This window comes from Acanthopagrus latus, chromosome 10 (genome assembly GCF_904848185.1).
Source record: "Acanthopagrus latus isolate v.2019 chromosome 10, fAcaLat1.1, whole genome shotgun sequence".
Classification (NCBI taxonomy): domain Eukaryota; kingdom Metazoa; phylum Chordata; class Actinopteri; order Spariformes; family Sparidae; genus Acanthopagrus; species Acanthopagrus latus.
The window spans coordinates 8,366,698-8,384,919 of NC_051048.1; the positions used below are offsets into that span (position 1 = coordinate 8,366,698).

Here is an 18,222-nt window from a genome sequence, read left to right on the forward strand (position 1 = left end):
CTGGGCATCAGTGGCGGGGGTGGAGCTGCAGTGAAGATCCCTGCAGGAGCCTGTTGCGACCTGTCATTGATCAGGGCAAGAGATGACTGGCCCGTTGTGCAGAAACAGGTGGAAGTTGTGCCATGAAACAAACCTCAAACCCAACTTTGCTCATTTTGCAAGACAGAGACAGCTTCCTTCCCTAAATTGTATAGAGTCTTTACTTTAAGGTGCAATATGTAAGAATTGGCCTCCTCATGCTCATAGGGGGGTCACTAACTGCAGCTACCGTTAGCTTCTTAGCTCAGTTAGCTGCCCAGTTAATCTATTGGATAAAAATCTCACATACTGCCCCTTTAAGTTATAGTTGAAACAATCAGCAAGTATAAGTCCCTCATGTAAAATCTCACTAATAGGAGTTCAGACGTATCATCAACAAAATACACTCAAATTGATTTATTCCCCATAATATATTTATCCTGTTATGGTAATATATGATTGTAAATGATGGTGCATTCATGATGCATTTATGTGTCAGTTGAAAGCCAGGTATTCCAGCAGGTTGAGTTTGAGGTGGAGCTATCATTGTGTAGTTTCATCAATAACCATTCATTATATTTAATAATCTGATCATATAACAATCAGATTACTTACACTGTCAGATACTTATCAGTACAATGAGTAAAAAGTACAATAATCCCCCTGAAAAGTAGTGGAGTGGAAGTTAAAAGTGGTACAAAATGGTACTCTGTCTTTGATTAAAGGGTTAGTTCACCAAAAAATTAAAATTCACCCATTATCTACTCACTCCCATTGCTGATGGAGAGTCAGGTGAGGTTTTGTTGTCCACAAAACAAACATCAATGCATACAGCATTTCAAGTTGTAATCTTGAAATTGATCTCAAATTGATTTTGTAAAGCACATTATTTTACAGAAGCAGGTATACATTAAAATGAGTGTAAATAACCTTTTTCTTAAAAGGCAATTTGGGTTTTTGAGACTTGGATTATGTTGGACCAACTACCAGAGAAGATAAACAGTGTTCAAACAATGTTCTAGGTCCACAGAACACTGTTTGAAGCTAGAAAGTTGGCAGGGTCCGCCACATGTAAACATAGTAAAACACTGTGAAATGGTGTTGTCCTTTAAGGTCAGTTTGTTTATTCAGTCACGAAATAGAGAGTGTGTTTATTTAGTCTGTTTAGGCGTAAAAGAAATTCAGTCAATGAAGATCTTTATCTTCTGATTAAAATTTTCTTCCCCAGAACCGCATAATGGTCCTTTAAAAATATAAGATATGATGTGGATGTGAGGGCTGACTGTTGAGAGGATAAACAACAGCACACTCCTCATCTCCCACCGTCACCGTTGGATGCACGCACACACACGCACACACACGCACACACACGCACACACACGCACACACACGCACACACACCAAGAATAACAGCATCTTGTGTGTGAGTCCTTATTACTGCTGTCATCTATGAGTGTGTGCAGACTTGCTGTGTAAGGTCATCTGAGTGAAGCACTCCGATGAGTTCATGTGACGACTGGGTGTGTGCGCTCTTGTCGAAGTGGAGAAATTCAATCTCGGGATTTACATTTTTTCAATACTAATGAGGAAATACCAGATATTTATTTTATGCTTTATTCAGTTTATTCATCCATGAAAACAAAGAGAGTGTATTTATTTAGTGTGTTTGGTTATAAGAAATTAATCATCTGGTAGAATGTATTTTCCAAAACTACACAGTACATCTTTAAGTACAATACTTGAGTAAATGTCTGCTTAGTTACAACAGCACCACCACTGATGTTTTTAATGCTTAAAGAGGGCTTAAAATGTGATGAAATGTGAAAAATTACTAATTTGTAATGGGACAATAAAAACACATCCTACAGAAACACAAAATTAAATCTGAATTTCTTACCCTTTCATGTTGCTCTGGTGTACCCTCGGAACACATTTTCCCATCGGAACCAAAAGGCTCTGGCTCTTGTTTCCCCCCTGCACGCACGCTGACCCTCCGTCCTCAGTTGCTAAGTAACCTCTGCAGGGGGCGGCTGCCGCATCGCCAGATGCTACTAGCGTACAAAACATCCAACCGTGCCGTTCCAGACGCAAAACTAAACGCCAAACTGACGAGGAGGATGGACGAGGGCACCGAGTTGTCTCTGACCATCGCTCAAATCGTCCAGCGGCTGAAAGGAAGCCATTTACACTCTCAGATAGAGAGACAAGCCAAAGTGAGTACAGGTAGCTAGCATGTGGCTAACGATGCGGATGCAGGTTGCTGTCAATCTCGGAGTTGAATTCCTACTTCCAGTTTATTTTGTAATGCTTTTATCTCAAACTTTAAACTATCACAGCTTTATTTTTATTCTCTCCCACGTGTTATTCAGGAGTGTTTACATCAACCCGAGATAAAATTGGAGTCCCTTAAAGAGGACGTGCGCAGTTTTCTCAAAACATCAGGTGGGCACAACATTTACAGCTTCTGTAACAGACGCACACTGGCGCAGCTCACTTCCGGTCGTAATAAAAATGATGTATTAATTTTCTTTCAATGTTTTTCAGGCTGGGAAAGAAAGCTACAGAATGCAGTGTACAGAGAGCTGCATGTGTAAGTTGCATTACATTTTGTGAAACACTAGCATGAATAATAAAAAAAAAAGTTAACAGACATGTGTGCAAATGATTCTTTAAATTCTCAATATTAATTTAATTTGCATTGGCCAAATCTGTAAACACACTCAGTATTTTAAGCGAAATTTCAGGCCACAGTAGGAGAGAAAGAGAAGCTACGGCAGATAAAAGTCTCGGAAAATGTGTAAATTGTCCTTTACTGGAGTGGCTAGCATGCTAGATATGAAGCAAATGGACTGAACCTTGAGCAAGTCAGTGGGCACGTCTGATCATGAACCTTAATGCATTTTGGCTAGTGGGTTTAAGTGATGTGACATTTCAGGTCACATCATTTAAGCGCCTCAGGATATTGTTCATTTTCATTCAAAAAAACGCCCATGCTTGTAGCCTGAATCATTTAGTTGTGCAAGCACGTAAAAAGAGTGGCGTAAAGATTCATCTGTTTGACACTTAACTGCCCACAAATGTAACAGATGCTGTCACCCACTTGGCAGCCCAGAGCTCTCCGCCCCCACATCAACACTAAATACTCATCCCCTTGCTCCATTTGTTATTTCTATGTCTAAATCAGCTCTGCATAATATGGAAAAAGCACCGTATTCTGTCATTTTGACACAAGTTATGATGGTAACGTGTGGCACGATGAGTGGTAATGATCATTTTTGCATCACCATTTCCATATCAACTGACACAAACTGTTAAAATCACAGTAAGATGATACTTGTCAGGGTCTCTGTACTAGACAAACATGTTTCATCGCATCTAGAGTTGAAGATCTCTGCAGCAATGCGCTTCTTCGTTATAATGACGTTTTGTCACACATTTGACCTTTCCCACCAAAAATGCAGCTTCTGCGATTTGGATACTGCAGTTGTCCAAACACAAATAGAAGAGAAAAACAAGCTCACATATACACATATACACTCATTTCAAGAGCTTTCAGAGCCTCTTTTCAGACAGACATGTACTCTTTTTGGGCTGATGGTGCTACCAATATCGCTGAAATGGGGTTATCAAACACTTACGGCAAAGAAATTCAACTGAAGCAGGATATTTAAGTTGAACAATGCATTTTATCGTCTAAAGTGACAGCAGTGCACTGAAGCAGTAAACTTAAGTGGGAATTTGATGGTTATAAATTACTCTAAGCATCTGTTTCTGCATTAAAATGTCTAAAAAGAATTCAGCCAAACTGGGCAGCACATACCATGATGCTGATAAATCTGTATATCAGCCGATCATATCCAGATGTAAGTCCCCATTTAGGTCTCTTTACTAATCTTTAAACCAATAAGCTAAATAAGTTGAGAACTCTGTGGATGTTAATAACCAGCTGTGATAAGTGGCCTCTCTTACCTTTGAGGGTAACATCCCCTCCTTGTTCTCTCGAGGCTCACACCGAAACATGGGACACTTAACGCTTTGCTTTTAAAGGACGACATATAACACTGGCTGATGCCTCCTCGGGCATTAGTCAGCCCTATGTGCTCTTATAGGTGTTTAGATTAGGTCGAATGTTGTTTAACGCACTGAGACCTTGAGTCATTCAGTATGAGCACGGGGGGGGAAGGACGCGAGATGATTGCTCTGACTCATCTGGGCTCTGTGCGCACGGCCTGTTTGTAAGAAAAATCTCAACATTTTATTAGCCCCTTTGTTTGACAGTTCACTTCTCTCAAGCACTTGAACGCGGTCCTCTCTGAGCGATGTGTTGTTTGTGTTCATAGTGGCTTCAGTCCCTCAAAGCTGTCAGTCTTTTTGTGAAAACACAGCAGCTGTTATTTATTCTTTTTTTTTTTCCTTTTTTTTGCTGTATTTACTTGAACAACCTTCTTGTGTTGCACTGCCCCTCTGCTCTTGTGTTTGCTTATTCTAGCCAGCTGCCCCCGAGCCATCCTGCGGCTCCTCCAGAGCATCTCAAAGAGCCGCTGGCCTACATGCGCAAGGCACAGGTCAGTCTGTCCACTCTCATCTTCATCACCACTCACTTGTTCTTCTTCTACCTCTGTGACTCGTTTTGTTTTGCCTGCCAAATTCAAAGATGCAGACGTATTTGAAGCAAGGTATCTGAAGCCCAAATCTTTCTGCCTGTGTGTGTTTGTGTGTGTGCTCTCTTACACAGGCCAGCTGGGAAAAGCGCGTCCTCAAAAGCCTGAACAGCATGAGTACAGAGCTTGAAGTGCCTCTGGCTCGCATGGTAGCTAAAATATTGTCAATCACAGCTAACATAGCATAATTACAACAGCTATTCACATTCTAGCTTCTTCTTCTTTGAGTACAGTGCATCTTATTTTCATCGTGGTTAGGTTTAACAATAGCTGAGGGCTAGTTCAGCAATGATTCTGGAGGTGTACACTGATATTAAACAGGCACTGCTGTTCAGAGTCTGTTTATTTGTACGTACAATGCAAGTTTATGACCAAAGAACCTTATTTTCCGATTGGACATTTTCAAGATCGCTCCTGTTTCAGCTGTACGCTTTGTTGAAGTCGTCTCTCTTTTCGGCCCCCGCTCCACAGAGGCCCGCAGTGGAGCAGAAGGAGCTCACCAACAAATGGAACGAGATGGGCACTGATGAACCAGGTCTGGAGACATTACCCAGGGGCTTGGCCCCCGAGCGGTCTGCCTTTTATGAAAGATTACTGTTGATGTGTGTGAACGCCGGTGCATCTTTCAGACGCTGGCGTATTAACACATCTCTGATTCAGATCTACCACTTCCATGTTTGTTTCTTAACTGGTCTTTATCCAGGGGAGGCTCTCTTAGGGACTTAGAGTATGAATTTGGCAAAGTCAAGTGTTTAGTGTATTTTCCAGACTCAAACATATGTTTAAAGTACATTTTTAAGAGGAATGCATAAAGAAAATTCATATTTTATTTTTTGAAGATATCTACCCTCTGTCATATCACATGCTTCACCTCGAGAACCTTAGCCATTTCAGTGCATTCAGCAGTACAAAGAATCCCGTGTCCTAACAATGCTATCACAGCTCAGTGGCGTATACTAACATTTAGGATGTGCCGTCCCCCCGGCTATAAACACTTTGGACTGCGAGTATAGAAGCTGTCCAGGCTCCTGCGACAGAGCTGCGATAACGAGCGGCACCCCTCCCCTTGTCCAAAACCTTAATGTGCCCTCGTTCTGCGGATGACACAGCACTTGAATTTACTGCCGCGTCATAAAGGCGGTGGATGAAGTCCCACTTGAAGCCTTTTGCCGGTCTTTTGACTTTGGCAGAAGGGGCCAGCGCTGGCTGCGTCACAGATGAAGTGTATTCAAGTTCAAGCTGATGAGATTGACTGTATGGTTGGATTCATTTGTGTAGTCTAGGTTTTCCAGCTGTTAAATCTGTTTTGAAATTGCATATGTAAACATAGTGTACATGTAGCAGCTGGAAGAACCACTCAGAAAATGTGCTTTAACAAGTATCAACTCAGAAACATTTTTTTTGTATCTCTGCAGATTTAAGTCGCTTTAGGCCTGTCTACGCGCCCAAAGACTTTCTGGAGGTAAGCAGAGTTCTTGCACATCAGAGTTTGCAGTTAGTATTTTAAGTGAGACAAATGTATCTCACTATCCGCGTTATTGCTCTCTACGCAGGTGTTAATCAGCCTGCGGAACCCCAATCACGACAGCAGCGAGGACGTCAGCGTCAGGAGCCACTGGGGTCTCATCCAGGTTCCCCTTAATGTCAGAGACATCCCACAGCTGGTAGGGAGCCATTGCGACTGCTCTTGTGTGTGTTTCTTTCTGCAAGTGTTTCGTCCGTTACTGACCTCAATGCATTTAAATTACACCCTGTTGAGCTGCTTCAGGAAATGCGCAATAGATGGATATTAAACTCTGAATATCTTGTGGTGTTTTTTTTGTGTTGAACTCACAGAGACGGGCTTACTCAGAGCTGAATCTGACCACAGGGCAGTTGGGGATTGATGACCATGCACACATCCATCCAGGTATACGAAAAGAGCCGTCTTAGTGGAAGGAATAGTTTGACTTTTGTTTGACCGTTTGTTTTCTTTCCAAGAGTTAGAATCAGATGATTGATACCACTCTCACGTCTGTACGATGAATGTGTAGCTTTAGTTAGAGACTGATTATCTTAGCTTAAAGGCGAATTCTGGTATTTTTAAACCTAGGCCTTATGTTTACATATTTTGAGGTGTGAGTGACTTATAGGTACGTATAGTTTTGGAAACGGTCCAGTAGATCGCCTCAGCCTGCAGTCACAGCATGGGCTTTAATGGCTGCAGTCTAATCCTTTGGGGCAAAGGTTTCTGCCGGTTTCTTCCACTGACAGGTTGTGATTGTTGTTATAAAGACCTGACAACATTATCAAAAATATCCTACAGAAATAGACTTGGCTGATGGCTGAGGTGATCTTCTGGACTGTTTCTAAAAGATTTTGTACCTAGCTAGTCCCATACACACCAAAATAGGCCTCTGGATCCTCCTTGAACTCCCAAACTGGAAACAGGGAGAAACGATGAGCTGGAAACATCAAAGCTAATAAAACCAACCTTTTGTTTTGGCAGTAATGAATCAGAAGTACTCTGTGATCAATGTGTTTACCGAATGAACGACGGGGTTAAACGTTGTGTATAACACTCTGGCCCTCGTATCAGCCTGTGTTTCTCTCCTGTGAGTCATGGCTGCCTGGGTTTTCTCAAACTGTATCTCTGTTAAGTCCAGATATTGACATTGTTACAGTCTGGTGTTCGGGCTTGAAATAGAATCATATCCACAGTCTCTGTGTTTGTAAATCAAACTGATAGCATTAGCTTGAAAGGCCGAGCTACTACCAGACGATCATTGATGCATCTGTTTTGTTCTTTTTTTTCTGATCCCTACGCAGACTTGTTTGAAAACGAGTATGTTCAAATCGGGAAAAAAGGTGAGTGTTTTTATTGTTTAATTGCTGTCTGTAAATGTTTTTTTTTTGTTTGTTTTTCTAATCATTTATTTGAATAGATGTAAATTAAGTATGACCCAAGCACCCAGCACAACATGGATTTCACCAGCATTGACTCTCTTTAACCTAGTATTAACTTCTGTCTTTCTGTGTTGTGTTATGTAGTTTTGAGTTTTAATATTGTGCTTAATTTAGACCATAAAAGATTTTGATTTTTTTTTCTTTAAAGAGTCTCTCTGGAGGTAAGTATCAAAAAATCAAGCCGTATCCATCACTTCTTCAAAGAAAAAACCTGAAAGAGAGGTACAAATACTTATTATAGAAATGGATATAAAAAGTAGAAAGATTTTCTAAAGATGCACGTCACCCTCTGGCCGCATATTAGTGAATTCTTCCCTCCGCGCTTTCAGGTGCCTTAATCGGCCTGCGACACACTTTAACTCACTGTCTCACTGCTCTGCTATGAACCCAGGGTAAACACCAAACTTATAATGGACACCAATCAGACATCAATCGACAAGAAGCTTAAAAACATAAATTTGATTTTATATACACAGCCACAACACCGTGGTCCACTATTTCAACCCCCGGTTGGCTGCCGAGCTGTGAGTGTGAGTCCAGGCCAAGTGTTAAGTGCACTCAAATAGGAAATTTAAGAGCCGAGGAGTGTGTTCGTTTATGTTATGACTGGCCAGCACCTTATGTCAAGGGCCGTGTGTTTTTGGCTACTGTCACAACAGAGATTTAGGGTAGAGTGGACATGTGGGAGAGACTGTTGAGTATTAGGGAAGTTATGTAATAATTAACCATTATGGGAACGTCTGTGTTATGATTTTTTTAATGTTTATAAGGTTTCTGAAGGGGTAGAATGAAATTGTGAACCTATGTGTACATTTGAGCGTGGATGTTATGCTGCAGCTCACCCGCTCTCTTAGATTTTTAATAGACATATTTGTAGTCCCCATTGAAGGATGTTTTAGTTTAGTTCTAATGGAGGTCACGCTTTCCAAGTTTTCTAGGAAACTAAAACAAACCTGACCAGTTTAAGAACTGTACCGCCTGCTTGTTGTTGTGCAGGTGTTCATTTTCTCAGCTGATCCAGTTGGCTCCGTCCCATTTTGGATGACTCCGCTGTTTGCGCATATTGTGTCATTCTTGCCATTTCTGTTGATTCTGTTGGTCGGATGCATTCTTGCTTGGCAAAGCAATGTTCAGGTTTTAACTTATTCTGTGATCCTCCAGTCTTTTATGGTTTTTTTGGCTTTGTAGGTTACCTTCAAAGTGAGACTACACATGGATAATGCAAAATGTTAAAATGCTCTAGGGCAGCAGCACAAATAGTCATAACTACAAAATTGTCCATTTTTTGTTTGCATTAGCCACTGTTAGCTACTGGTAAAACCCGTCTGTCTATCGAATTGAACAATGATGTGTTTTACTGAATATGAATGAAACATTTTATATGTAAGAGGAAGAATGTGGTCAAACTCTAGCTTTAAAGCTTTAAACTCTAGCTTTAAAGCTAGAGTTTGTAGGGGGGATTGAGGAGAAGAAATTGTATGAGATATTCATAATGAATGATTTCATTACTTAATAATCCCTAGAAGATTCACTGAAACTGTGGGAAGCGTGGGTGAGACAAAAGACGCTTGGTCCTCACTTCTAGATGCTAATAAATCGTGCAGACTGGACCTTTAAAATGTAACAGAAAACTGGATATGGCAAGAAGTGGCAAGAAGAATCCACTGAGCTTTTATGGCCAGGAGATGGTTAGTCTAATTTAGCATAAAGACACAACAGGAGGACACTGCTAGTCTGGCTTGGTTCAAAGGTAAAGAATCCACCCGGCAGTGGCTGTAAAGCTCACTGATTAATATGATACGTCTCATTTGTTTGCACAAGTGGTGTTTTTTACAAGGGGAAGTTTGTGCCAGGCTATTTCTTGGCATGACTTCTTGGTAGTCCCATGGTGAGGTTGCCAGGCAAGCAACAGAGACTCCACAAAGTCACTGAGAAATTGTCTGGTGGTTTTTTCTTTGCTACCCTTCACCCGGGCCATGCTAGCTGTTCCCCTTTGCTTCCAGTCGTTATGCTAAAATAAGCTAATCCTAGCTCCTGCTCCTTTCTGCCTTTATGTCTCATGCCCTGCTTTCTCTTTTTCCCTCTAACTTTTTTGTCTCTTCTATGTCCAGTGGTTTTGGAACAGGACAGTGCAGCAGCGCAGCAGTACAGCAGGCAGGGCTGTCCCACCGGGCTCCGTGCAGACCTCTGGGCCCTCATCCTTAACTCTACTAACCAGCCACAGGTACTCTATGCAAACAAAAGCACAAACACACAGCTGCTTTACATGATTGCAATGGCTGTTGGTGTCCTGAGGCGGCCAGCGGCTGCACACACAGCTGCAGTGATTCCCAAACTGTTTTTGTTTCAGTGGAGAATTCTGACTGCATTGTTCGTTTGTACGTTTGGATTTTGCATTGTACAGTAAAAACCAACATATGGGACACCAACTGACCTACGGCCTCTATGTAATCTGCGTATTAGCCCCCAGATTGTTTATCTCAGCTCACTGCGGCTTGTCCCGTGTGTACAAATGCTAAGATAATCAAATGCTGGCGATTCAGCTCAGTTAGCCCAAACAGAGCAGCCGCCCGCCTGTGTGGCAAAGCGCTGTGTAAACGCTTCAGTCCAGAGTCTCCGGTTGAGGCATGGTCGATAAAACAATGCTTGTGATGGGAAGATTGATTTCTGAGGGAGAGTTACGGGGATCTGACTGAGGCCTGGACAGTGTTCGCATGCGCTCTGGATGGCGCAAGGGCAAACACATTAAACAGTCAGAGTTGGTGCAGGACGGTATGTGCATTGTCTCAGTCTTTGTTCCAATTCGTGAAATAGAATACCGAAAAAGAATACCGTACCTTGAGTGTCATCACATAATAGTTAGATTTTTCTTTACAATTGCAGCAATCGTCAACCCTAATGTCCAAGATATATGATGAATTTCAGCAGGACCTGTTTTAAGTCTCCTCCACTGATGCTGTCCACGTCACCGTGACCGTTTCAGTGTTCTACCTCAGCTGTCAAAATGAGTATCTCTGTTTCTGTTCTCCTCACATCCTTCCGCAACGCTGATCACTGCCAAGGCCCTTCACAGCCACCACACAAGACATTTTTATCGCCCCGTCCACCCTCTCGCCTGTTCTTTGGCTCATTTATGATAAGCCGTCTCAAACCGGAGACGCATTTGAGTTTAACCATGTGGTCGGAAACATGATAGCCATCCTTTAGGTTTGGTCTAATCCTCCTGTCAGCGCTGTCAGAACACGTAAAGTCAATTTAGCAGCATTTGTCAAGGGGGATATTTTACCTATCACATTTATTACTGGAACTTGCATTTTAGGATTAATAGCAGGTCATAAACAAACAATTATCAACAAGACCACACATGCTGTTTACGTTGGGTTCTCTGCGGTTTCAGGACGTGATGCATTATGAACAGCTCACGGCTGGAGTCATCCAACATGACCTGCTGGTGGACAACCTCATCTATAAGGTACGCTCCTCTACACGCCACTGTTTACAGGTACTCTATGCACACATTTCCATGGATTTTCAATGTATGGTGAGTTATAAAACAAATACCAGCATTCCCACTAATCAGTGAAATCTTTAAAAGTTGGCTACTTTTTTATGGGAAAATACTATGAAAGCATTTGAAAATAGACATAAATGCCTGAATTTATATATTTCACGCAGAATTGAAATTTAAGTTCTTTTGATATTTTCTTTCCCACATTCAAGCCTCTCTCTGTTTGTACTTGTTGTCTGTGAGTCTGCGAGTCCTTGAATTTGATTTCCAAGAAGGTTTGTGAACCATGAATGACTGAAAGCTTTGGTTTTCTGGTAAACTTAGGACTCCCATCAGCAAAACATTTGTCCTGCTTCTCATAAACCTTGACTCTAAAGTTATCTGGAAACATATTTGTAACATTTACTGTACATTTCTCTTTTTTCCCTGCTCTCAAGGATGTGAAGCTCACCGCCAGCAATGATGACTACTACTTCGTGTTTGAGGATTTCCTCTACCAGGTAGGATCAACTCTATATATCCACGACTAAATAAGCAACAATTTTAAGCAGAGTTTGGTACAAAAACAGATACTCAGTCATTACTTAAAGATTAAGCACAATCTATTTGTGGTTCAATTTTAATTTATTGAAAGTGGCAGGAAAATGTAAGTGAACCCCTAGAAACCTGTTGTCACATTTGGCTTAATATATTCTAATCTTCTGACTTCCTCAAAGATTCAAACTCATCGTGTCGTGTGGGAACAGTTACTGTTTGACAACATTCCTCTCTCCTTTACAGTTGCACGGACGAGGATATGACTTGTTATTTTTCTCTGGTAGTCACTTCTCTGTTTGCTTTCTGTGCTCAGCTGATAAACCTGCATATACACACGGCAACAGGTTTATTCAGCAGCTATTAACATGTCATGCTCCCCGGTGGCTAGCCGATGAGTACACACGAACAAAGCTTCAGTATCACTGTCAATATTGGCTGATGGTAAACTCTCTACCAGGCAGTGAAAGAATCCGCCCGCTGTGGGGTGAGCATGGTGCTGTTTGAGTTTTTCACATGTAATTCCTGATAAATGTTAGAAGAGGAGTCACATTGTGAGAAGAGACGCATTCGGCCCATATAGATGTTTTTGTTTTTGTTCTTTATTCCACCTGTCTTACCAAGAAAACAAAGAATTCTCTTTATTATAAAAAAAAATAACTGAACTGCTCTTAAGTCACACAGTGTTTAAATACTATTTATGGTTATATTCAAATATTCACCAACTGATTAGGTACCCTTAAAAACAGAGTTAATACAAAGTAAAATGCCTCTCTGGTCAGGGCAAAAGACTAAATTCATCTACTTTCTTTCATCTCTTTCTAACAGTTTATATAGATGTGAAGCAGGTACACTTAAAGGTCATACAGAATGCAGTGTCGATACATACTATAATCCTCTTGCAGTCTTGAACAAATGGCTGCCGGTCTCATTTTTGCCCTAACAGATTAGTTTTCCACCCGATGTAATTCATGTGAAGTGGCCTGTAGGAAATGAAATCTGTCCTCAAAAAGGCACAGAAATGGGACTGTGATGGAAAGAGCTCCTACTTACACAGTCATTTTGTGAAACACGAAGCCACTCAAGGCTCAGATACCGTCTGCTTCAGTACATCCTGGATGTTAGCTCCAGGTGGGCTGCATAATAGAATTCTTGCTCAAGAGGAAGAACTGCAGCTCAAGGTCATCACCGGATCTGGGAAATAGGAGAAAAAATGTATTAATCACGGTCTCCATTGGATACAATCACAATATCACAACAGTTGAGCATCTGTAAACTGCAAAACGAATTCAATATCAGCTACACTTAGCTCTCGTTTATCCAGAGAACCCAATGTAAAATATATAAATTCGGCGTGTGTGTGTTCCCAGGTGTTGCTCTGTTTCTCTCGTGACACGGCCGTCTTGGATCACTTCAAATACAACAGTGCCACTCCGCCCAAATCCTACATCCAAGGTGAGACGATGTCCACTTCAACAAGGGTGCACACACCCAATCATCACATGAACTCACCGGAGTGCCACTTCACTCAGATGACCTTACACAACAAGTCTGCACACATTCATAGATGACACTAGTAATTAGGACTCAGACGCACACAAGATGCTGTTATTCATGGCTGCTGATGTGTGTGTGTGTATTCAACAGGGAAGGTCGGAGAAGAGGAGTGTGCTGTTGTTTATCCTCCCAACGGTGAGCCCTCACATTCACATGTCATTTTATATTTTAAAGGAGCATTTTGTAGATTTGGGGAAGATATTTTGATCAGATTTTCTTATGCCAAAACAAACTGAATAAACAAACTCTCTTTATTTTCTTGACTGAATAGACTGAATGAACAAACTGACCTTAAAGAACAACACAATTTCACCTTCTCTTTCTACTTTGCTTATATGTGGTATATCCTGCCACCTCCCTGGCTTCAGTGTTCTTGGGACCTTATTTTCCTGTGAGAACAGCAAAAAATATCTGTCGCTTATGTCTTATAAATGTTCATGTGTCTCAACTTGTTTAAACAGGTGTGATCCCTTTCCACGGATTTTCAATGTATGGTGAGTTCATTCTGTTAACCTTCAGTTCTCACACTAAACTTGTAGGAGGAACCCTGCAAAAGCAAGATTTAACATTGTGTGTTTGTGTTTGTCCCACAGTGTCACCTTTGTGTTTCTTGTACAACGAGCCGTCCAAGCTGTACAGTGTATTCAGGGAAATGTACATCCGCTACTTCTTCAGATTGCACTCCATCTCCTCCTCTCCCTCGGTGAGCTCCCTGGTTTTTGTATGCAAATTCTTTGTTTGCGTGTTTACGTCTGTACATCTCATGCACATGTGCTTCCTGCAGGGGATCGTGTCTTTGTGCCTGCAGTTTGAGCGGCTGCTCCAGACCCACCTGCCGCAGCTCTTCTACCACCTCCGACAGATCGGGGCGCAGCCGTGAGTATGCACTGCGTTGACCCCTTCTCTTTGGGGTCCTGTGCATCCCAGAAGTAAGGTGCTGCACCAAAACTATAAAATTACAGACTTAAAAGAGCGCAAAATTGCATTGTGAGATGTTGAATGTGCAGTCACATGCAAACAAATCCTGCTCAGGAAATATTTTTCTACAAAAACAGTATGATTGAATTGAGTCTACAGAGGAAGTGAAACTACATAAACCTGCGATCCTGAATGACTTGCTCTTCCTGCACATGTGTTTGTCCTGGTCCAGGTCCAAAGAAGTCATATTGTGAATAAAGGAGCCATTAAAGAAGCTTTTTCTTACTTTTTACACAACATTTCTTTCCATTTCTGTTCACATCATTAAAACTAAAGCATTTCTACATCTATATATTTCTACACAATATTAATATAGTGTAAGAATCTTGTATACACATCTTATTTTTGCTATGAGCTGCTGCCATCTTGTGGTGAATTAATGGATTACAGTTTCCTAATCAAGAAAACGAAACACATCTGTGGTTATTTAAAAGTTCTCAGTGTATTATTTGTCATCACTGTAGATCTCGCGCTCTGGCAGCCCTCCTTTAATGAGCTGAACACAAACAGATGTTTTTGTCCCCCAGGTTGCGTATTGCCTTTAAATGGATGGTGCGAGCCTTTTCTGGATATCTGTCCACTGACCAGCTGCTTCTCCTTTGGGACCGAATCTTGGGATATGACTCACTGGAGGTAGTTGCGGGTAAGAGGCAGCCACTTTTCTCTCTCTTATTCCAACCTGTTCTTTCCCCACATGCCATCCTTCATTTTTTCCTCTATTCATTGTCCGTCACTCTCTTAACACCCCCCGCCTCTTCCAGTCCTAGCCGCAGCTGTGTTTGCCTTCCGGGCCGAGAACCTGATGGAGGTGACGTCACTGGCCTCAGCTGAGGTACGTCTGTCTCACTTCATGTGTGGTGTGTGAGTGTGTGTGTGTGTGTGTGTGTGTGCGCGCGCATGTGTGTGTGTGTGCGTCTGACACTCTAATGTCAGTCCTCTGCCCGTACCCCTCACATGCTCCTGGAAGGCTGTAAATAGCTGTTGATGAGCAGCCAGTACCAGTAACCCAGTCTTCTGCATGCACATGTCTGAAAAAAATGGCTGGCTGGACACTTAAGAAGAACTCTGACCCTCTTTACCCCGCCCCACAACACTCCCCAAGTCCTCTACCTCTTAGTCAGAGCTGCTGTTCCTTGTTCCTTCCTTGCAGACGCTAATAGCTGATGCACCCTCACTCATGTTGCATTGTTACAGTAACCAGTCATGTAATTCTCGCGCATGCCTGAACTGTATACCGCTCCCATACTGCGACCCCACTATCGTATGACCTGAAACCAGGAGTAAATCATACGACCCCCTGTTCTCCCCCCGTCCCCCGAGGGTGAGGTTGTTAAACTACAATATGACGCACTGGGGCGACAGGCTGATCTGCTCGTCTAAGATGCTAGCCGGCACTATTTGCTTGCTCATTTACCACCTGCCCCAGAGGAGAGAGGAGATATCATAACATACTGCTCCTTCTCTTATATTTAGACGCTTAGGCCCAGCGTTGAAATCTAAAACCTTGTCTCTGAACACGATAGGGTCCCTAAATTTAATCTCCCACCCATCCCAAAAGGAGAGAGCGGGGAGCGGTGTACGCTCAAGCGAGGATTGTCGCTTCCCTGGGATCCTGCATCATCATTATGCATGGCGTTCTGTAGGGTGCTTTTTTTAAATCTTGAAATATGTCTCCTGAGACGGTGGGGGGAGGGGTTTGCTTGCTTTAGAGCCCTTCCCATGGGCCAAGGTGCGATTACTGCGGTCAGGAGGGGTGTGGGTTTAAACGCCAAATCTCGTTTCTGTTTTGTTTGACACACACACTGCAGGCTGTCCTCGCCGACCTTTCAACCCTGAAGGTCATGCCGCTCATCCAGATCTTTCTGTTTGCCACCGCCATCTGAGGAACATGGAGGACGACTACAGACATGCCACTTTGCAATGCCATAACCACAGCGACACACCAGGCTACAGTGTGACCTATCAGGCATTAAGAAACCACCTCATCTTGCACTGGTTCAACCAAAAAAGCCAAACCTCCCTTTAGCATGGATGCACCATAAATAGTGAATCCCCCGTATCATGTTAGTAGATATTATCCAGTATGTAAGTATAGCCTACACCAGTGAGGTTACCTTACTAACCTCCTTAAGCCATATGCTCCGCAGGAAAGACGATCCGCGCAGTTGTGCCGGGATCAGCTGAGGAGCTCATTAGTCGACGAGTTGCATGAAGCAGTAATTGTATTGCGATAGGAGAGAACAACAGCTATGTCTCCAAGCTTGGCTAATGAAGTGTTAATTAACCACTGCAATTTACCCCGCGCTGGAGCTCCTGCTTGTTTTAACACTATTAGATAATACTGCTGCTGATGGAGAAGATCGGTGGCATTAGCCAGCGTGTTGACAGTCAAAAGACACAACTCATATGAGTAGAAGCTGCTGTGTGTGCTCATAATTTATTTATTAAAAAACAATGTGTATTGCTGCACTTTTAAGAGACATTTAGCACCTCCAGTGCCAGTATTTATGTAGTTTCATTGTGAACATTTTTGATTGTTTTTTGTTTTTGAATAATACATTTAATCCCTGAATGTATTCACCAATTTGGAAAAAAAAAAAAAAAAAGTATATGTCACTTTTGATTTAAATGCAATCAAATAATTGTTTTTATTGTATGCACAGCAAGGGAAGACTCACACAGAGAACAGCTGTCTGGATATTTAAATGTCTCATATATTACAGGGATTTACAGAGAATGAAAACGTGCAATAGCGCAAATGATCCGTCCATTTTTAATCTGTATGGCCCCATAACATATAAAATATAAGACATTTAAAAAACAGAGTGAAGTGCCAGTCCTCCCTTGCTGTACTGGAGAAAAAGACAAGCAAAGAAGTGTTTTTTTTAAGCCACAGCTCAACCCATGTACACCGTCCCTTTACAACATAACAGTATTCTTTGTCAGTTGATGCCAATGCTTTTCATCCAGCACATTTTGAATGTTTATTGTACCCTCAGATAACCCCCTTCCTTTTTAAATAAAAATGTTTTGCTGAATTGCTTCCTCTTGGTCAATGTGTCAAACCATAAAAGACTCGAAACTTGAAATGTTTGATAGCTTTTAAATCAAGTCTCGCCTCAGCACATAGACGTCTTTCCTGCTCCTTAATTGATGTTTTCTCTCGGTTTATGTTTTAGTGTAAATATTTAGATAGGGCGTGCAGTATTTTGGAAGCTCACTGAGACAGTAAATGACAGGTAGCAGCACTGAGGGACTTAACTGTCTGCTGCCCCCCCTGCTCCACCCTTCGCTGCCCTCCTCCTACATGTAGCATCTGCTCTATTCCTCCCTCGTTGTTGGCTGCCGTCCTCCCTGTTGCCCCCTCCGCGGGCTTGTATCGAATTATGCTGTTCTTCTCTTTCGTCTCTCATGCTGCATCTGCCACCTGTTTACTAGGACTCCCACGGCTTTTATCATGCCCGCCCCCGCCTCCCACAAGTCTGTTCCTCCTGAGATAACTACTACCTGTGGAGTGGCTCACTCATACAGAGGTCCCTCCTGGTGGCTGGTGTGTTGCGTTGCGGGGAGATGTGCCTTTTGTCCGTCAGCACTCTGAGGCTATATCGAGAACTTAACCAGTGTTTGGACAGCAGAACATAGCTTGTTCCTGGGACATGTTCTTGTTACTGATGACACACCTCTTTTGAGGTGAGATCTGTAACCACATCAAATTTATCAAAGTACAAAGAGATGGTTATATAAGGATAAATGGGTAAATTCACCCCAAACATGAAGATTCTGTCATTATTTACTCACCCTCATACTGATGGGAACTTTCTGGAGCTTCACAGCAAAATAGTGTTGCAGTATTCTCTTTAACAACAGAAGCAGACTGGGGCGTGTTTTAAACTGCAAAAACAAAACAAAATGGCTTCATGCAGCTCATCCAGCATAACTTGAGTAATTGGGAAACCCCAAGTTCCCAAATCGATTTGATAAAATCTTATTTACACTAAGCGTTGGCTCCAGAAATGTTTT

The 18,222-nt window shown here is 42.2% G+C and overlaps 1 protein-coding gene across 1 annotated transcript; it reads left to right on the top strand.

Moving 5' to 3' along the window:
* Positions 1–2,001: 2,001 nt before the first annotated feature.
* On the top strand, positions 2,002–17,240 carry tbc1d19 (TBC1 domain family, member 19). The gene is made up of 21 exons (XM_037111719.1): positions 2,002–2,231; positions 2,388–2,460; positions 2,563–2,608; positions 4,508–4,583; positions 4,754–4,828; positions 5,151–5,214; positions 6,095–6,141; positions 6,233–6,343; positions 6,516–6,588; positions 7,488–7,526; positions 9,737–9,849; positions 11,023–11,097; positions 11,571–11,633; positions 13,038–13,122; positions 13,315–13,359; positions 13,686–13,718; positions 13,818–13,927; positions 14,009–14,100; positions 14,730–14,845; positions 14,964–15,034; positions 16,011–17,240. Exons 1-21 carry the CDS (start codon positions 2,064–2,066, stop codon positions 16,083–16,085), a joined length of 1,650 nt encoding a protein of 549 aa, XP_036967614.1. The 5' UTR covers positions 2,002–2,063; the 3' UTR covers positions 16,086–17,240.
* Positions 17,241–18,222: the final 982 nt, after the last annotated feature.